Below are 22,885 nucleotides of genomic sequence, written 5' to 3'. Positions count from 1 at the left end.
AGTTTTCAGTAAAAAAATAGACAATGTAATTTTATCATACAAATTAATAATATCTGTTTTTTGATTTAATAATATAGTTTATTAATCGTCAATGGTTGATGCACTAGTGTTTTATTTATTACAGTTTTTGTTAAAAAACATAATTAAAAAAAAAGACGATGAAAAATTGTCATAATTATTTTTTCTAATAAACAAATTTAATTATTTGGAGAATAAATAATTGTATAAAAATTTCCATTCATGAAGATTTGAAATTCACATAATTTAGGAGAACAAGATGATTCTAATAAATATCTACAAATAATAAAATTTCTATAAAACTATAAAAATTTTCTATTTTTTGTTGCTGAAAGTTCACAGCTCCTATTTTAATAAGTTATAATTTATAAGCGTATGAATTAACAAATGAAAATGACCACGTGGAAAAACCAGATTGGATACAATACATTAAAACCAGTTTGGGTATGATATTATTGTGACCATACAATCACTTATTAACCAAGACCAACATCGAGGCACATCATAACAACAAATCCAAGCATACAACCCCACGAAGCAACTCGGCCATTTCCACTAAATAAAAATTATCTATTTAAGTCTTTAATAATAAATAATAAAATAAAAATATTTTATTTAAAATGGTACTTAGCACATATCACTGCTGCTTATGTTTCTCACTAAGATTTTTTTGTGGCCCTTATAGTCCAAACAACATTCCTGTACTTAAACGTGCTTATTTCAAAACTATTTAAGATGTGGAATATTTTTTCCTGATAGCTAGATATTGGTCTCTATCATTCCAAGAATGATAAATGTTTTATTTTATGTTATTTTTTGTTTCCTTTATAACCAGTTACACAACATTTAAAAGGCACGAGTAAGTAAAAATACAGAATAATTTTATATATAATAAATAAATAAAAAACAGTGAAATAACACAGCAAAACAAGTAAAAATACAGAAAACTACACAGAAAAATACTTCATATATATATATATATATATATATATATATATATATATATATATATATATATATATATATATATATATATATATATATATATATATATATATATATATATATATATATACACACGTTTAGAGAGAACTGGAAAAATATTAATCTGGCTGCTATTGAAACATACCCTGATATCGTCAAACAACATTTTAGTAATACAACATTTGAAGAATTTTTGACATTTTATAATTGAAAACTGCAAAAAACTGTTGTACGTGATGATTATCGAGAACTGATTGAACTGTCTGTCATTTTCTTAGGTGATAATTAGAAAAAAAATAAATTCAGACCTCTTGGAGCAATGTATCTAGTGAGATGGATGGTTAGAGCTATTTACTCTTTAAGGATATGTTTGTATCAATCCCGGATCAAAATTAGCATCGAGGATAAACGAGCACTATAATTTTGTGTCTGTCAAGAGCACAAATTTATTTTCTCGATTAAAAATTAATGAGAACTTATTCCAGATACTTGTTTCAATGTGGGATGAAGATGTTGTCTATATAGAGGCAAAAAAAAATTCTTTCCTTAAGTGCAGTTAATGATGCAGCTAGAAGAGCAGTAAAACTTATTAAAGATTCTCATGGTTTGATCACTGAAGAATGGTTTGATCACTGAAGAATGGTTTGATCACTGAAGAATGGTTTGATCACTAAAGTTCACATGATGTTCTGATGATATATCACTGAAGTTCACATGAAGATCACATGATCACTGAAGAACAAAAGCAATTTTTGCTGTGTGCAAGTGCATAGAAATTTGTATCCAGACTGTAAAAAAGAGACTCTTAAAAATAATATATCCTGCATGATCTGTAATTTTATATTCTTTTAATAAATGTTTTATAAAATACAAGTGTTTTAATTGATTTAGCTACTTGAAGGGAAGGGTTAAAAACAGCAATTTTCAAAATATTCAGAGTTCTGTCAACATGCGTTTATTTTGTCGCCAGAAGATAAAATTTTGTATTTACGTAAGTCTCTTATATTGATTACTTTTTTAAATTTTTTAAATTTGTCACGAAAAAAAAATTATTAAAGTTTCAATTGGTTTTTTTTTAAACTTATAAAAGTGCAACTTTTAAAGAGTGTAACCTGAGACGTAACGTAGTGTTAAAAAAATCTATATTTGAGATACTTTAATTGCATCTCATATCTAGATTTAGTTACGTTATTTGGTCATTAGAAGAAAACATCCTGCTTTATCTGTAATTTTATATTCTTTTAATAAATATTTTATAAAATATAAGTGTTTCAATTGATTTAGCTACATAACGGAAAGGGTTAAAAACAACAATTTTCAAAATCTTTGAAAGTTCTGTCGGCATGGGTAATGTTGTCGTATGAAGATAAAATTTTGTATTTAAGTAAGTCTAGATAGGTTAAAAAGAAATAGGGGGTATGCATTTTAAAATTCAAAAAAAAAAAAAAAATTTCACTCATATAAGGAACCCTAATATATATATATATCAACCCTTGGAATTAGGGATGGCAATACCGACATAACTGCTGACCTTAAAGTGTTTGAGGTTGGCAAAAAATTGCCAACCTCATTTCTATGTTTTAAGATAACCCCTTTGTGTAAAATTGTTTTTTTCTACTTAATACCAACCTCTAACAGTTTGAGGTTGGCAAAGGTTGACCTCATTTTCCATAATACCGAGCCTTGATATGTATATATATATATATAAATGTGATTTTCAATACTTTGTTAAAATTTTTAATAATAAATTTGTAACATGCTTATGAAACTTCATTCAAAGTTTAATTAACACTAAAAACAGTTTTCATTATCATATCTCTGTCTATAGTTTTTTCTTTCAATTGTGCATCTTTTCAGACCCGAATTTAAATATTTAAATAGGACATGGAAACAACCAAACAGTTTTACTATGCAATAATTTTGGCAATGTTTTGAACAATGGATTTTACTTTATTAGGTCTTTTTATATGGTGTAATAGAAAGTGTTTTCGAAGTTGTTGAATTTTTCCTATTTGCAGCATTAGTGTTATCGTTGATGAACATCATTATTCATTACAAGTAACCTTAGAGGTATTTCAAGAACCCATCTTAGGTCCCATTTTGTTTCTAATCTACCTTGAAAATCTTTCTGACTATCTTTAGTAACAGTTTATTTGTTGACAATGAAAAGATTACAACTGCTCACAGATCAGAATACTTGCTGTTATAAACTAGATGAATCTTTTATAATTTCAAGTATTATAAGGTAACAATAGGTACAAATAGAAAATACTCACCATATATTTGCTTCAGGAATAATGTCATTGACCACAACATAAATCATTGCTCCGGCAGCAAATGCTAAAGCATATGGTAGAAGTGGATTCGCTATCTTAAAGATAATTTTTTTATAAATTAGATAAATAAATGAATAATACCTAACAATAACAAAACAAACCATAACTGTTTTAAAGCGTGTACACGAAATAAATGTGAAAGTAGAAAAACAACTAAAAAAAAGTACTCCTCATTTTTTATTTCGAACCAACTTAATACAATAATATAAGAAGATCAAACATTAAAAAAAAAACTAATTATTCCTGTGGGAATCTAATAAAATTTCGAGCTTTTGCTTTAGTGGTACCCATAAGCTTGCGCACAGAATAAGAATCAAAACTATTTGATGCTTTTTTAAATGATATTTCAATATCTTTAATGTTTCTGCAAAGCTTTTTTGTTTTTTTCATTTTTCTTTTAATAATAGCCCAGTACTTTTCAATAACTCTCAATTCTGGGCAGTTTGGAGGATTTTCTGTTTTAGGCACAAATTTCACATTATTCTTTTTATACCATTTCATAGCTAGTTTACAATAATGAATTGAAGCTAGTCAGGCCAGTACACAGATCTGTTATTGTGTGATTTAATGAGAGGTAAAAGGTGTTTTTGTAAACATTCTTTAACATATATTTGACCAGAAAATGCAAACTGAGAAACATAAGGGTGCTGATTTTTTTCCACAACTGCAAATAGCTTGCCAAATCAAAGCTTTTTTAGCAAACTTGTCATGTTTTGTGTATTTAAATTTCTTATCTGCTTTTCCTCTATATTTAGCAATATAATAAACAGCACCAGGAATTTGTTGATGATTTTACTTGATATAAGTTTTATCATCTTCAATAATACAGAAATTTTTAGAAATAAAATTGTAATACAACTTTCGGCCATGGGTTCTTGCACTTTTTTGTTGAGTTTCAGAACGGTTGGGCACTTTTTGTGCTTTGAAAGAATGAAAACCATGCTTGTTTCTAACTTTTGCAACAAAACTATGAGAAAATCCATATATTTTTTTGCGTTCCCTTAGTAAAAGGCTTGGGTTATTCTTAAAACTGTTAACCAGTTTTCTAACTAGTTTTATATCTTTAAAACCTTCTTTTTTTCCACCACCAGATTTGCAATTGATCGATTTTACAAAAACACTAAATATAATGTTAAACTGCAAAAAAACATATTGCAACTGCTAAAGCTTCTAAACACCAAACATAATGCTAACTGTAAATAACATATTGCAACTGATAAAGCTCCCAAACACCAAATATAATGCTAGCTGTAAAAACAAATAAAATATTTAAGCATACCACAACTGCTACAGCTCCCAAAACACCAAATATAGGCTCAACCATTCCACTCAACTGACCATAACTGAAAAATAATAGTTTAATAATAAAATAAAAACAAGATAAATTTACAAAAAAAAACTTTGTTAATTAAATGTATAAAATATATACTAATAACCTTATATGTTTTATTATTTACAAATGTGCAAAACCATAAGATTTAAGTTTGCTTAATAAAAAAGTAAAAAAAAATTCTTGTGAACTGCAAAAGTATGTAGAAACTTTACTTTGAACAACTGTTCAACAACATTAAAAAATTTTAAATTTTCACATTCAATTTAATAACAATTAATAGAATTAAATTAATAGAATACATACAAAGAAAAAATTAAAACATAACAATTAATAGATACTCACAGAAAACTTTTAAAAGGTGAATAACCAGCAGCACATAATGGAACACTAACAGCCATTCCTTCTGGAAAATTTTGTATTCCGATACCAATAGCCAGATTTCTAAAATATTAAAAAATTTAAATTAAAAAGTTAACTTTTATTGTATATTAAAGAAAGTAAATAAAAAGTTCTTTTGTTTTGTGATTATTTTTAAACAAAAAAGTTTTTATAGCATTTATTATTTTTCAAATTATGTTTTTAAAAAAGAAATTTAAAAAGTTGCGTTAATACTTTTGCTGTTTATGTACACAAAATGCAACTTAACTTTCGATATCACAATCTTTAGGATTTTAAATTAATTATTAGTTACTTACAAATTATTTAGGATTTTAAATTAAGTTACAGTATTAGCTGGATAAAAGATTTTTTTGCTATTACAAAATTATTTTACTGATTTTTGCTTCACAATAAATTAGCAATGAGTAAAGGAATTTCATCATCACAAAAAATAAAAAATAAAAAAGAACTAAGATGCTCTTTTAATGATGAGTGGAAATATAAATTTTTGTTTATCCAATCTCAATCTTCAAAATCTGTATGTCTGATCTGTTTTAAAGCTATTGTTGTGATGAAAAAATATAATCTGCAAAGATATTTTGAAGCATTGCACAGTGAATTCAACCTTAAGTATTCTTATGGATCTGCTTTTAATTTACATTAAAAATCAAAACACTTATGGTCACAATCTAAACTGGGATACACTGAATAGTATTTGCACTGTAGCGCACCTACAATGGTTGAGAAGCACAGCTAATGTGTTCTTCTTAAAAAAATTTACAAAGAAAATTTTTTAAATACCATTGCATTATTCACCAAGAAGTGCTGTGATCAAAAGATATGGAATTTGGCATTAAAACTACTGTTACTGTAACTGCTGTAAAATTAAAATTTTACTGCTGTAACTGCCATTAACAAAATTAGAGCAAGAGCACTTCATAGAATTTCTTGCATTTTTTGAAAATGAAACAAATGAACACAGAGAACTCTTAATACATTGTTTTGTTTGATGGTTATCCAAAGGCAAAATGTTGACCGGATTTTGGAATAAAAAATTTTTAGAAGCAAAAAACTAATTACCATTAGAATGTGACAAAAAAATGGTTATGTGACCTTGCATTTTTAGTAGATATAACAAATTACCTAAATATCTTGAACACAAACTTGCAAGGTGAAAACATTTCATTTCCAACATTTAACCAAATTAATGCTTTTAAGGCCAAGTTTATATTATTATTTATCACAGAAAAATCTTCATCTATTTTCAACACTTGAAAATTATTATATTGAAAGTAAGATTACCAGTGTCGTGTTTCAAAAGTACAAAGCTGCCATTTTGAAACTTTTACAATTATTTGAAACTCATTTCGCAGATTTTAAAGCTGAAACTAAAAACTAGTGAAGGAGAAAATACAACGATAGAAACCATAGAAACCATAGAAAATTATGAACAAAGGCTAAAAAAAAATGCAAAAAGCAATCAGTTTTAACCATTTTATTAAAAAATACCATAAAAAAATACGCTGAACTGAAAAAAAAAAAAGAAAAAAGAAGACCAAAGGATGACCAGACCTAATCTTAATCGAATTGGACAGCATAGGTACTCAAACGATGATCCAACCTAACCTTAATCAAATTGGACAGCATAGATACTCAAAAATACAATCAAAAAAGCAAAAAAAAATTAAAAAGTGAGTTTTTTTGAAAAATCAATAACCAACAAATTAAACTCAAAACTACTATACAAATATATAATACAAATATATATATATATATATATATATATATATATATATATATATATATATTTATATATATATATATATATATATATATATATATATATATATATATATATATATATATATATATATATATATATATATATATACAAACATTAATCAACAGTGACAGGCATAAACTTAATAACAAACATAAAGAAATATCCAAATAAATAATTTTATGAAGTTTATATCGAATCAAGGAAATGTAATTAATAATGAAGTATCTGATTGACTTATGCTCAGTATTAAGTTTGCACAAGGCAAAGTCTTGTCTGAAGTTCATAGTAACTGCAAGCTGTTTTCAGATGGCTTTAATTAATTTCCATAAAAAAAACTATACAGGTAAAAAAACTTTCAATCAACTAGTTCATTGGACAAAAAAATTGGAGCGTGAAATTAAATAAAAATCTTAAAGTTTACAGCAGTAAATCAAAAAAATTAAATGATCAAGTAAATCAAGCTTCCCTACTATATATAACTACCTATGATAGAACAATCATTAATTAAAATGCACAAGTAGAACTTAGGTATCATCATAAGAAACAAAATGGAAAATGGACATCACAACAATAACCAATTACAATGAGGACCACATCACAATGATGACCAATAAAGTCTATTTTAAACTATTAGTTTTTATCTACAATATTTAAATTTGCTCTTCAATGTGATTAGTTACTAATCACATTGAAGAGAAAATTTAAATATTGTTTCATTGACTTTTTTACTCAACTATACACAACATATGTCAGACTTGAAGCTATTAACTAAAAACAGTTATAGCAAAGACTTCTTCAGGGACAGAATAGTGACACATTGGAATAAGCTACCTAATGATACAATATATACACCAATGTTATGTTATTGTTTTTAATTTTTGTCTTTTTAAAAAGTTTTTTCAATCTCTGAATTGTCTAGTTTATTTTTGAATAGATTTATTGACTCTTCTATTATATCATTCGGCAGATTATTTCACATGTGTACTACATGATTTGCAAAAGAATTGTATCTATGAGCATTTTTGCAGAATAGCTTTTTCAATTTAAATTTGTGTTGTTTCAGACGAGAGCCCTCTTGTGACTCGGTGTAATTGTACTGGGAAACCCAATTGATTTTATAGCCATATTGAATTTTATATTGCAGGATTAAATCACCACATTTTCGACACTCTTCTAGAGTTATTAGTTGCATGACCTCTAATCTTCTTTCATATGGTAATTTCTTCAACGCTGGTGCTATCTTAGTGGCTCTTCTTTGGACTTTTTCAATTTTATCGATGCCTTGTCTTAAGTAAGAACACCAAGCTTGAATAGCAAATTCCAGATGTAGACGAAGGAAAGTTGTATATAAATTTTTTACCGTATTTTTATCAAAATATTTAAATGTCCGTTTTATAATGCCTAGCCTCATATTTGCTTTACCAACAGCTGAGTTAACTTGAGTTTGCCATTTTAGATCTGATTGTATTACTATGCCTAGGTCTCCTTCATCTTCCGTACTAGATATGGTATGGTAGTGTTCAGTGTCAATCTCATGCATTATATACACTCTATTTGGAATATTTTTGCCCATATGTATAACCTTACATTTTTCATAATTCAATTTTTTTAACCAAGTGGAGGACCATGCCATATGTTGCATATAGTTTTATCTTGTTATTGACCTGATCCAGTAGATCGTTGATAAATATTAGGAACAGCAACGGTCCTAAAACTGATCCCTGTGGCACGCTACTGATAACTGGTAACCATTTTGATGTAAAATCTCCAAGAAAAACTCTGTTTTCTATTGCTTAAAAACTCTTCAATCCAATTCAGAACATTACCAACAATACCATATGATTTTAATTTGTTGATCAAACGTGATTGTGGCACTTTATCAAAGGTTTTGGCAAAATCCAGATACAGCATATCGGTTGAATAACCAGCTTCTAAAGCATTTGTTATATTATCTAACTTTTCTAATAAGTTAGTTACACAGCTTTTATTTTTTACAAATCCGTGCTGATTTTCATTTAATAAACCATTTGTTACTAGATTATCAAAAATTTCATCTTTAATCAGTGATTCCATAATTTTACATGGGAGTGATGTTAGTGAAATTGGTCGATAATTTGATGCATTGGTTTTATCACTCCTTTTAAATAATGGTGAGATACTTGCTGATTACCATAAATTGGATAGCTTTTGTTCCATCAATGATTTTTTGTATATCAGAAGCAGAGGTTTACTAATAGTAGTATGGCATTTATTCAAGACGTGTGGACTAACTCTATCTACATCAACCAATTTATTGATATTTAATTGTTTTAATTTTTTCTTAATTGAATCACGCGTGATTACATTATCTATATCTAATTGTAGAGTTTTATCAGTTGTTGATATAATAACTGGTTTGTTACCTTTCTCTTTGTGAACAAAACTTGAGCTGAAACTATTATTTAATTTTGCTTCACCATTTCTATGTAGATTACCAGATTTAATTTTTTTGTTTGCATTGACATACCCATAAAAGATATTTGGATCTTCTTTTAATTTTTCAACAACTATTTTTTCGTATTCAATACGCTTATATTTAACAGTATTTTCAATTAGTTTGCATTGTTGTTTATATTGTTGCAATAGGGATGATGATTTGAAATTATTGGATATTATTTTTTTCCACAAACTTGCTTTTTCTCTTAATTTGGCTTTTAATCAATTGTCTATCCACAGTCTTATATTCCTTCTCTTTTTATTTTGTTTTGGTATGCGCTGAATTGATAGCTTTTAATTTTTATCTAAAAATATTTCATAGCATTCATTGACACTTTTATTGTGAAAAAGTTTTGACCAATCAGTGTTTTTGAACCCTTCATTCATTTCATCATAATTTCCTTTTATAAAATTAAGTATTGATTTGCCATATAATTCTTTTGTACTAGTTTGAAGCCCGAATCTCATAATGCCAGTGTAAAATTTGATGTGCCTTTTCTATGTTGTTCATGGGTGGATTGCGATGTATGACTGAGATACGCTCAGGTGCATCAGTTTAGACCAAGTCCAGTGTATTTCCCTCTAATACTGATGAAGCTGTTGGATAAAAGGTTGAATTTATCACATTTTGATGTAAATAATTATCATTTAAATTTTCTAAAAACATTTGTGCTGATTTATCATTATTTAGTAATGTTTGTACATTATTATTGCTCCATTTTAAATTTGGATAATTGAAGTCACCAGCTATGAGACCAGTATATATGTTATTATCACTAGCTTTTTTAATTTGTTTAAAAATCAATTCAATTTTGTGATTAGTGGCTTGATGCGTTTGGTAGACAATAGATATAGCCAGTTAATATGGTTTCATTTTCAATTTTAATAACGCACCATACTTGTTCAATCGATATATCGTTGAATAATTTTTCCTTCGAGAACATGCGTCATATTTATCTTTTATATATATGGCTACCCCACCGCCACGGTGTTTATATGAGTTAGCACTGCAACGATTGCAGTAAAATATATTATAATCCTCTATTTGCATTATACTTAAAAGTGTAAACCAGGTTTAAATGTAGCCATTTCTGCTAGAAAAAGATCAAACTTATTATTGAGTGAAGTGGCATTTGTGTATCAGGTATTCAGGTGGATAGATGCTCGTAGTTTTTTGTTAAATAAGTTATTTACTTTTATTACCATGTTAATAATAATTGATACAATTAAGATAAGTATTTTTAATTAATATTTATTTAAAACAAATAAATAATGTTTATTATACATGTACTTTAAATTACTTCATATAATTGGGACATTTAAAACAACTATATTACTTATTTATTAATTAGTAATATTTCAAGACTACTAGAAGGTCTCATCATCAGACTATAAAACTAAAGTTTAGTTTTATAGTCTATTGATGAGACTGTCTAGTGGTCTCGAAATATTCCTAACTAATAAATAAACAATATAGTTGTTTTGAATGTCTCCAAAAAAAAAGTCATTTAAAAAAATTACTTAATAAAAACATTCATTCACGATGTCTCTAAAACAAATATGTAGAATTAAAAATATTTTTTTTAAATTAAAAAAAATATTTAAAAGAATTTTACAAAAAAAAACAAATAAAATATCAAACAATAGTTTAGAAGTCTCATCAAACTTTTATTTGAATAGCTGCCACAAATTGAAGTGTAATAAGAAATATTTTTATGTTTTACAATGTCATTTAGATGTATTTCTATATGTTAAACTTTATGTCTAGCTTTATTTGCAAAATCTTATGTTACTCTCTTACCAGGGGTATGTTTTGTGGATTTTTGTGTGTGAGTGCTTATAAGAACTTTTATGAGGAACTATACCATAAATACAACTAATTTTTAAATTTAAATACCTTGCAGAATCAAATGTAGCAGAATCAGAAGTACCAATAGCTCCAAATGCCACTCCTACTGCCAATCCCTCTGAAATACATTTTACATTTGATCTTAACTTTATTTATTGTTTATATTATTTATTTCCAATTAGTAGGAAAACAGAAGTCTGAATATGATGGAAAGTACTTAAGAAAATATTGCACAATTAAACAATAAAATTAACCATTAATTAAACAGCACTTTTTTTGTTTTATTATTAACTAATTTTTATTTTTTAATAACATTATTATTAATTTTACTAAAGACATATTATGTTGCATTAAAACAATTTGAAACGTTTGAATAATTTAAAAACCTGGAATGTTGTGAATAGTGATAGCTATGCACAATAGCAAAATTCTTGTCCAACTTTTAAATTTAGCTTCTGCTTTTTCCCGCTCTTCATCAAGTTTATTTTTTCTTTCAATTTTATATTCAAGGACAACCTTTAAAAAAATAACCAAACTAAACAATAAATAAAACAAACTAAAAGCGTTTATTTAGGAATTGATTCTTTTAAAATCTTTATCTAATAAGCCTAAAAAACTTACCTGATAAATGAGTCTTGATTTAACAGACCAGTAATCTTATAAAAACTTATTAGAAATACTTATTAATTAACTATTCCTCATTCAGATATAACTATTCCTTAATCATATTCTAACAGATCAAATCTTTTTTTTTTAATTCCATTCATTTGTAATCTAAATTTATCATATCAGTAATCATAATCTCACAGATCAATAGACTAGCAGAGTAGTAACCTTAATATTACAGACCCAATCAACTTAAATAGACTAGAAGATCAGTAACCTTAATATTACAGACCCAATCAATTTAAATAAAATCTAAATTTTTCTTTTTAAATTAACTTGGATAAAATTTTATTTGCAATTAAAAAAATTACCTGTGGTTGATGCTGTGATTTGGAATCTTTGATATTTCTAAATCGTAATTTAACAGAATCTTTTAAAACAAGATTTTGATCACCATCTAAATTTTCTATAATACTCTCTGATGAAGGTTGATTATTATCTATATCAGAAATAGTTTTTTCCTTGTCAACACTGTCATTGATGTCAACTGCTGATGCAGAAGAAAAATTTTGGTCTGAAACCTCACTTTCATTATTACGAGAGTGAATGGCAAGTGCAATAGCTGGATCTTTTTTACTCTAAAAAAAAAATTACATCTGAAGCATTAAGAGGAAGCATTAATTACAGCTGAAGCATTAAGAGGAAGGGATTATAGGGAGATGAATCATACGAAGTTGAATCATAGAGGGGCTTGGATCATAGAGGGCTTGATCCTAAAAACATTTCAATAGTTTTTAAACTTATTTAACAAAAATAAACTCTTAAAACTAATTTAAAAATAAAAAATTATACTGAAAAAAATTTATATAAAAATGAAAACTAAATAAACTAAATAAAAAGTGAAAAAAAAAATGATTTCAGAAAACAATTTGACATACAAAATGTGGCAAACACATGTCAGACAGCAAAACAAATACGCCACCAAGAAGGAAACCCAAAGCAACTGGCCCAAATGCATATTGGCCTTCAGAACCATAATATCCTGATTTAACTGCCATCTCAATTGCAGGTGCTAGGAGTGACCAATATGACGCAGCAGTCATAACCTATAACAGTTGAAAACAAAACAAAAAACTTGTATATGAAGTAGATTAAAATTACTGCAGTTTGCATACAATAGAGCACTCAATTAATGTACTTTAAGCATATAACTGTTATTCTATTCTTTCTTTAATTAAAAACAATAATCTGTAAACTATTTAATCTGTAACTTGTTAACAATTTAATAAATTGATGTTCTAATACTAAATGAAAATTTAGACTATATTTGTAAATTATATATTGTTCTTGTTATTAAAAATGTATTAGAGTAGTGATGCTTCTTCATAAAACTAAAACCTTAGTCTGTTGCTAGCCACTACTTTTTCATAAAACTAAAACCTTAGTCTGTTGTTAGCCACTTTTTCCTGCTTTATTCTGACAAAATACAAACTCCACAACAACAAAAAGTACTTGCCTTAGGTAAGGTAGTTATCAAAATAATCTACAAATCAACCCATTTTTTGTATTGGTCATATGAAGTAACGTGCTTCTCCTTCTTAGCAAGACTTTATGTCCATATTGATTTAAAAAGATGGTAGTTTGACAAAGCGACAGACTATACAAAGGATAAGATTTCAATATTGAGTGTTTTCAAGCAAGTTTTTACAAGCTGAGCAATATAAAACCAAGCATTGTAGTCCTTCAAAATAACTTTGTTGTGTCTTTTGACATATTACATTCATTTTTCCTTCAGAACTTTAATGCAACAATTACTACAATTACAAACAAATGCAACAACTACAAATGTAGCAAGTTCCTGTAATTGATTTACTAGATTGGAACAACTTATAGTACCTACACCCAGTTGGTCCCACTAAATACAGTGCATAAGCTGGGATCCACAGTTTTGCTTTTAATTTTAATGCTAATGATTGCTCAGGCTTGTCTATATAATATAATTAATTGTCTATATAATATAATTTTTGGGTTATAAACTTTGGGTTATTGTAATGGAATCCACTTTTTATCATCAGTTACTAAACAATAATAAAGTTATGAAATACAGTATACAGTACATAGTAAAAAAGACTTCTATTTGTGCCATTTTAAAATTTATTTGTACATGAAAAATGACACTTAAATCTCTTGGTTCCAACTTATACAGCACCCAATTTTCTTGTTTTTGAACCATTCCTAGGTTATGTAAACATTTAGTAGAAATCCCCAAGTGATCAATGACTAATGATTATACAAGTTTTTCTTGTACATGGCACATATCTTCATCAAGTGTGTGTGTGTGTGTGTGTGTGTGTGTGTGTGTGTGTGTGTGTGTGTGTGTGTGTGTGTGTGTGTGTGTGTGTGTGTTTGTCACATATCTTCATCAAGAAATACCTAATAAATCAGTCCTCTAATTTAATCATATCAGAAAATATCAATGTTTTTTGATATAATTAAAAGCATTTACAATGTGCTACTCATTTACTTCAAAAAATAATAATGCTTTCAATGTGGTACAACTATTACAATTAATACAACTGTTACTGAAGATTGTGCTAAACTAAAAAAGCTTAAGCAAAAGCCCTTATTGCCAAATGCAACACAAAACTTGTTTAGTTGCAATGAAAGTGTACATTTTCTATCATGAATTAATTAAGTAACCTGTTTGTTCTGAGTAAATTCCAAGTCCAATATCCATTGCTACTTTTTAAGAATATGGTTAACTTCAATATGAACAATTTTTTCATTTTTTCCAGTAGTTTTTTAAATACTTCAACAAGAAAATGGACCAAGATACTCCATTAGGTTTGTATCAAACATCTTAAACTCCCCAGCAAAAATCAACTCCCCAGCAACTCATTTAATCCTTTAAGCAGCACCTTAATTTTCAAGACGTACATTGAAATGCGCAGGTTATTTCGAGAAAAATGTTTTACTAATGGAATTTTAATGTAAAATAATGTACAAAAAAATCATTAAAAACACAGTATTTGTGAGAAAACATGTCAGAAATACTTATAAATATACATTTTTACATTAGTAGTCTTTTATAACATGGTAGAGTTGGAAACATGGTACAGCACATAATCACAAGGGTTGCACTCATAACGAGAATCTTTTCTTTTACCCTTTTCACTGCACACAACACACCTCCATTGAGGTGCAGTTTTTGATTCTGTTTCTGGTACATACGATGCGAAATGAGGTTGCACTAATCGCATTGGATTACTATCAAGAATCGGTCTTCGACCCTGTCCAGATGTTACACTGTCATAACCATAAAAAGAAACTAAAGCACTAACAAGTTTCATTCTGAATTCTAAAGGCTTCAGTTCACCTCCTAAGAGTTTGTGAATAACTTGTGCATTAAATATGGAAAGATTAATAAGATGAAAATAAAACTTCTTGCACCACTTTTTCACCCTTTTACGTTCTCAAGCCTAGGAGGTGGTCATTTGATCACTAAGATCAATGCCACCTATGTTGCTAATAATTGATGTTGTAAATCAATATTTACAGTTGGTACGGCGAATAACAATGTATTCCTGAATGAATTTAATTTTTGTATAACTCTTGTCTTCAAAACTGGATATGTCTTCAAAGTGAAGAAATGTCTCTGGTAAAATTAATTTATTTTGTGATAGAATACTTTTGAAGCCTGGTGTTTCAAACAGCTTGCTTTTAGTATAGTACATACGCACTTTTGAATAATACTACAGTAGACTATCACTGCCAAATGAAGTTGTATGTCACGAGATGTAAATATAGCTCCACTAATAATAAATTTGAATATTTTACCTCTTGTCATTTGGTTCAAATATATGTAAGTTTGATCAGCAATGTACTCACAAAATTCATTTGTAATAATATATTCAAATAATTCAAGAGGGTCTGAGTTTTTTATATCTTTGTTAATTTTTTTCTTCAGAAATAAAATTAAATCGTCTTATTCCTTCTTTAGGAGATTCTTTTTAAATCCTCACAACTACCTTTCTCTTTTTAGAGCTGGAGCTTTTCTGATATTCTTGATATCTTGCTCAAAATTCTCATTAAATCATCTACAACTGCACTGTTATCACTAAAACTTATTTCCTCGTCTGTCTCTGATTCTATTAAAAACTCGATTTCACCGCCAGATAAGGATTCTTTTAACAAACAAAGAGTTTTCTTCCAAAACAAAATTTACAACATCTTGGACAGAAATTGAACATTGTTTAGCGGCCATATTGTTTATTTTTACAAACGCAAGTTGTGTTTATTAGTTCAATAGAACATTCGAGAACCATGAAACCGAGGTTTGAAGGGTGTATGACTAGTTTTAAGGTGTTACAAATAATATAACACCTTATCTCAGTGCATATTATCATGGCGATGCTGCTTAACGCAAAAAAAGGCCCCCAATATTATTACGGGGTTTGTCTTAAAGGGTTAATTTTATACTAAAAAAAAGCTTGCTTATTTGCCTAAAATTTCTCAAATATTTCATTATTGGAAATGACTCCTGTTATGTATGTACATTTTTCATCATATTAACCACTAAAAATTACATAACTTGAGTTACATCATGTTTCAAAACCAAAGTTTTGAAAATTGTATTTATTCCAAATAACATACATAAATCAAATACTTGAACTAAATTTTCTATTATTGTGTTTGCACCCTACTCAAGATCTATAAATCTTAAAAAGTTTTTCCCTTGAAGAGAACATACTTTATAGATTTAGGGTCCTTTATAGATTTAGGATTACATTTTTATAATTAGCCATACTTGATTATGTTACTCCAGCTTCTGCATGTTTACTGTAATAGAAATCAACCCAATCAACTGTTCTTTTTCTTCAGCATCTTAAAGGCTCTTGGGTAAAAATATATGAAATCATCCAAAAATAATAATTTTCGACACCCTTACGTCTCAGAATTTGTTTATTTTTACACCACTTGCAGTCCATATCAAAAAAATAATAACTGCAAAAATTTTAGTTAAAAATACCAATGGGTTCCAGAGATATTGTCGCTTGAAATAATGCTGACTCAGCATTTTAGTGATTTTCTTAAGTGACTACAAAGCAACTTTGACATACAGTATCTTCATAATGGCTTGGGGAAATTTCCTAAAATTTGGTACTCTAATAGATTTTAACTTGAGAAATCCAAAAATAGCACTCTTAAGACTCGATTATCTCAAGAAATGCCTCATTTATCCAATTTTGTTCAAAATTATTGACTTGTAAATTAGTGATTTTTGGAGGTAAAATGAAGACTGTGGCCCAAAATCCCGATTAAAAACTTTAATTGTATATCATTATTTCATCTTAGGTCTACTGAAAAAAATTAGATTCATCAATTGTCTCTCTAATACATGATCAAAATTTGCATTTAAAAATGGTCTTTTTAGAAAAATTTAAATTTTGTAACAAAAGCAATTAAAATATTTTTTAAAACATTTATTTGAATAAAACATCAAATAGTGTCATTTATTGACTAGTTTAGGATATTTATAGTCATGGGCCAAGGAAGACGCCCTCCCCTCCCACGGGAGGCCCCTACGCCCCTCCCCCAATCTCCCTAGATTTTTTTTATTTTTTTTTTTTACATAAAATGAATAAATAATAGTTGATTGTTAAAATACATTTTAAAAACATATTTTTTCAGTTTAAGTTTGAGAAACAGTTTAATTGCGTTACTTCAAATCGATAAATACTTACCTCTTATTTCAAAGATCTTTTTATGATTTTAAGTCATAAATTTTAAAACCAAAGATATTAAAACGTTTTTAAAACATTTTGACAATCAATATCTTTATGTAGTTTTAGACTAATATAGTCATTGACATAATAAGATGGGAGTGAATTGTGATTTATTTAAACCCCCACCCCTCCTTCTCAACCTACAATTCAAGAATTTGAAAAAAATAAAAGACATTTTAAATGCAAAATAGGTATATAAAATAAAAGCAAAGTTATTTTAAACATAATTAATTTTTTTTTGTAACCAACAGTTTATATTCTTCAAATCTAAATCAGATATGTTGTATGTAGGACCTGATATTGTTCGCGGTGTAGAAATTAGGCATATAACTTCAGTATTGAGCACCCAAGACTCATCAGTTCTCATTGGCCAAAAGAAGTTTTTACCTAGTCCATGTGGATGCATGAATCTGACTTTTATACCAAGCTCACTTACATCTTCAGCAATCCCTACCCACCAAAATCTATCATAAAAACATGCAATATAATCCATTTTTTTAATATTTAATGAAATATCTACATAATGTTTGCTTTTTGGAATGATATCAAATATTTCAGTGCATGCATCAGTACTTATTTTTTTATAACTTATAGTGTTTGGAGCAATTGGAATAAAATGATGATACATCCTTGTGCCAGGAACTGTTCTTCCACCTAAATATCTTTTTTCTAATTGTGCTCGTGTTTTATCAATTTCTTCTTTTGAAAATAACTTAAAATGAATTCCATTTATCTTGGCTTTACAAAAGGAGTACATTAAATTAACATCTAAAATCTGCCCAGTAGTTATTTGTTTTAGACTTTCTTGACATACTACTCTTTTAACAGTGCCACCAATACCATCACAGGGGGATTTACCATGACTGGTAGCAAAAAATACCCATTCAGCATTTAAATCAAAGTCTTTACTGTGATGACAAAGATTGATAAAATTTTTAAAATTTTTAAATTGTGCTGCACAACATTCGGAAAAGTATTTCACAGTTGATACATCAGGTAGATTTTCTTTGATATATCTAGTTATATCTTCCTGAGTCTTGTAAATAAATCCTGTGTCATGATCAACATCTTCTGAAAGGTAACAAAAAGATTTATGTTTGAGAAGTTTGTTCTCTATAAAATAAAGTACAATTGTATAGTGTAAGTGAGTATTTGACTTTTGCTCCAGTGATAACTTTGAACCTCATCCTGAACAACATATTGATAGTTTTCAGCAAAATCTCCTAAAATTAAGCATTCGTTTTGGTTAAGATTTTCTTTACAGTTTTTTAAGTATCTACTTTGTGTTTTTGCAATATATGAATGAGTGGTAAGGTTGTCAATGCTGTCACATAATAAATCATTAAATTCATCTAGTGACAATGACTGTGAAAGTAGTGTTGTACGATCGGTACTCTGCCATTGCTTAAATACTACATCTTCTTCATGGTCATGGTTCATAAACTCCTGCACTAAAAAACTTTTTAACACTTCAATACCAGGGCATTGGTTACATCGATGCAACATACATTCTGCATTTTCAAGAGAGCAAACAATCAATGCCATGAAATCTTTATAAATTTTATTCCACCTAATGGTATTAATGAGAAATTTTGTATTTTGATGATGTATGCAAACACATACATTGTGGGTACCTGACGCATTAGTTGTAATACACCATTTAGGTTTAAGAGTACAAAATTTTGACAAACTGACTTTGACGTTAGGGTAGTCTTTTTTAAATGCAACATGTAATTCATTAAGATTGAGTAGCAATAATCTTTTTTGAACATGTTGGTTTTTCTTAATACTTACATAATCTTTTTTTCCTGGCATCATTCTTGAAAATTCATCACTTTGATAAAAGTTAATCACTAAATTAACTGTTTCTGGTGAAAGTGGGTTTCCAGTTTTTTTTCCGGGTAATGATAGAATTCCATTCTCATTTTTAACTTTTCTTGCTGTTCAAACAAGATACTCAGACACTTCAAAGTAGCTTGATATCTTTTTACGTGTCCATGATTTTGGTGCGAGTGTTAACATTTGCACCTTATGGCAATAAGAGTCAGTCTCTGAAATTTTATTTTTTATTTCATACATTAAAATGTCTAGATCATGGTCATTGTTAATGTTGTTGTTTAAAATGGGGCTTTTTATTTCTGTTGTTAAAAAAGTTTCATTAATATTATATGCTAATGAGACCATTTTTGCAACTCTGTCAATAGTGTTCTCAAACTTTTGTTTTGCTACAGGCAATTTGCTGTGTTTTGAAAGACTTTTTAGTTTGACTGGTGAAATTCCAAGCAATTCTATAGTGGTATCTAACTTAATTTTTTTCTCACTTTTGGATTCCCATTCCTCCTGTGAATTTAAATCTTCATCAGTTTCTATTGCTTTTTTGTAACATTTACTGCAGAATTTCCGACCTGGGGTTACATAAACATTATTTTTTTGCAAATAGTTTGCCATGTCTATGGAAATCTTTATATTACCTAAAAAACAAATTTAGTTTTACGTGGTTAAAATAACTGAAATTATCAAACATTTTATAAATAATAAATTGTTTTCTTTTAATTTCCATATCAATTCTGTTGTAAATAAGGTAAGATTACCTTATATAGCAATTTTTTTACTTTCCTTGTGTGTTCCAAAAGGATTGCAACACTTTGTAATTTTTCTCTCAAAATATTTTCCATAGAATTGCTCATGATAACAACATATAATTCTTATTGAACTATATTTTTCCTTTAAATTTGCTCGCCATATTATTTCTTCTTGTTTTTCACAAGGAAGATCTTTAAATTGAACAAAACCTTGTTTTCTTGAAAATGCAGTTTTGTGGCAATGAATGTTAAGACTTTTTCCAATGTCACATTTCTCCATATTAATTATTTTTATTATTTATTACCTAACAAAATAATATAAAAACTATAAAATTAAAAGTAATTCTTTAAGAAAATACAAACAAGTAAATACCTTTAAAAAGAACAAAACAAAACTTATGTTTGTTTTTTATATAAAAGGAGGTTTTAAGTCACCAATTTGAAACAATGAAAATTTTTTTTTTTCAAAATTAAAATTAAGTATGTTTTTGCATTATTTATTCATTTTATATCACGATATCTCTGGAACCCATTGGTATTTTTAACTAAAATTTTCGCAGTTATTATTTTTTTAATATGGACTGCAAGTGGTGTAAAAATAAACAAATTCTGAGACTTAAGGGTGTCATGGTCTGGATGATTTCATATTTTTACCCTCTTTTTACTTGTGAGAACCAATAATTTCCAATATCACCAGCTATTAGCTATATTATTGATCTATATTTGATAATTATCAAGCACATTTAGCATTAATACTTCAGAGTATGTTAAAAACAAAATCGTAAAAATCCCAAAGAAGTTATATTTAAAATATGAATGATTTTTAACAATCAATTTTTCCCATACTTTTAATTTTTTTATACTTTGCTATTGCGCTAATGGTTTATAATAATTAATTATTGAGTAACCATAAAATTTGTTGTGAGAGAGTAACTTCTGATTTAGGTTAACATGTTACTAATACATTCTGCTCACTTCATTTCATTGATAAAATTCCAAATTTAGTGCAAATTTTCTAGTTTTTAAATAATAATAAAGTGTGTGTATGTATGTGTGTGTACAAAAAGCAATTCATAATTTATCAATTTAAAAGCTTACTCCTGCTGCAAAACCCAAGCTACCATCAAGAATTTTTCTCTAAAAAACAAAAAATTATTTCAAAAGTGATACTAGATTTTATTCTAACTTGACTTAATGATGAAAATCTACTTACTTTTCCTTTAAAATTTCGAGTTCCAAAAAAAAAAACTAAAGAAGATCCTGCTGCTGTCAATCCCCATGTCATTAAAGTACCAAGAAATGCTTGAAATACTTTGTTCTGTCCTCTAATCATATTGATTAAATAAGGTTATTTAATATGTTACTTTCTTAATTTCGAGGCATTTTTACTAAAATAATATAGAATGTTAGTTATACAAAAGTTATTTACTAAAGTTCTATAAAATATCCAGTGATGTTGTATATTTTAGGATTTAAAACAAATAACTTTGTAAAGCTTGTGTTTTGCTTTCTATACATAAGAAAATTGGTTTTCACTCCTAAAACAATCTCTGACAAAAACTTTATTAATGGTGTTATAGTGGTTGTAACAACATGTAAATAAATGTAGTTATTTTAGGAGACAGAGGGGAGGTGAATATGTAAAAACAAAAAGTACAACACTCAACTTGTGAAGCCATCTCTCATGATTTTTAAATTATAGGATTTTGAGAAAGGAAAAAAAAAAAACCAAAATAAAAAATGAATGAAATATATCATTTTTTATTTAAAGTATTCAATTGTAGAAACCCCTTAGTTGTAGTGATCTTTCATAATTATGTTGAAAATAATTCATATTATTATGCATTATTAGCATTAAACATGATGAGTAAAAGAAATCATAAAAATGTCATCTTTTTTTATTAAACCAAAAAAAAAAAACAAGAAATCTCTGGAAAAAACAAGAAAAAAACTCTGAAACTATTCAGATGCTATAGTTCAACTTTTTATTTCAAAGTTTCTAACAAGTTGTTATGAAAATAAGCATGAAATATAATTAACATGAAGAAATATAATTAACTATAATCAATATAAAATTATAAACAAAATAATAACATATAAAACTATAAATAATTTGAGTCAATATAAATTATAAAACATTAAAAATTAATTTTTTAATGACATATACACGTATATATTTATCTGCATCATATATGTATAATAAAAAAGAAGAAACTTTTCTCAATTAAATTTCTTACAATAAATCATTTAAGCATTATCAAGCTCTTCAAAAAATAAAAAAAAATAAGAAAAAATAAAAAAAAATACGGAAAATTTTATTTAAAATTATTTAAATTAAAAATACTAATATATATATATATGTATATATATATATATATATATATATATATATATATATATATATATATATATATATATATATATATATATATATATATATATATATATATATATATGTATGTATACTCACATAAGTATATATGTATACTATTTTTTTAAATCCTCTAAAAAAAATGACAGAACTATGGTTAATATTTTTTAGATACTTTAAGTATAAAGTTATAAAAATAAATAAAAGTAAAAAAAAATTACATTAGGAATAAACGAAGTATTAACATTACAAAAAAATTGATTTCAATTTTTATCTTTACAAATTTCAATCATTAAGCGACAATTTTTATTGCTAAGTGACAATCAAAACAAAACAAAAATATTTATTGCTCCAATGTAACTTAAAACAAATTATAGATTTTTA

General features: G+C 27.2%; 1 protein-coding gene across 1 annotated transcript; it reads right to left on the bottom strand.

Annotated features, from left to right (window-relative positions):
- Positions 1 to 163: 163 nt before the first annotated feature.
- Positions 164 to 21,547, bottom strand: LOC100207369 (zinc transporter ZIP11). Its single transcript, XM_065803487.1, has 10 exons — positions 21,344 to 21,547; positions 21,229 to 21,267; positions 12,701 to 12,868; positions 12,134 to 12,400; positions 11,543 to 11,672; positions 11,205 to 11,274; positions 5,014 to 5,112; positions 4,618 to 4,681; positions 3,279 to 3,373; positions 164 to 573 (listed from the first exon to the last, which is right to left on the bottom strand). The coding sequence occupies exons 1-10, from the start codon at positions 21,461 to 21,463 to the stop codon at positions 495 to 497; spliced, it is 1,131 nt and encodes a 376-aa protein (XP_065659559.1). The 5' UTR covers positions 21,464 to 21,547; the 3' UTR covers positions 164 to 494.
- Between the last annotated feature and the right edge of the window lie 1,338 nt (positions 21,548 to 22,885).

This window comes from Hydra vulgaris, chromosome 08 (genome assembly GCF_038396675.1).
Source record: "Hydra vulgaris chromosome 08, alternate assembly HydraT2T_AEP".
NCBI lineage: Eukaryota > Metazoa > Cnidaria > Hydrozoa > Anthoathecata > Hydridae > Hydra > Hydra vulgaris.
The sequence above is the reverse complement of the archived record's forward strand: the minus strand, read 5'-3'. Positions and strand labels throughout refer to the sequence as shown.

Coding starts and splice junctions, on each gene's coding strand:
- LOC100207369 (XM_065803487.1), bottom strand. CDS start 21,463: ATGATTAGAGGACAGAACAAAGTATTTCAAGCATTTCTTGGTACTTTA. Junction 12,869..21,228: donor GCTTGGGTTTTGCAGCAGGA/GTAAGCTTTTAA, acceptor CAACTGTTATAG/GTTATGACTGCTGCGTCATA. Junction 12,401..12,700: donor ACATGTGTTTGCCACATTTT/GTATGTCAAATT, acceptor TTTTTTTTTTAG/AGTAAAAAAGATCCAGCTAT.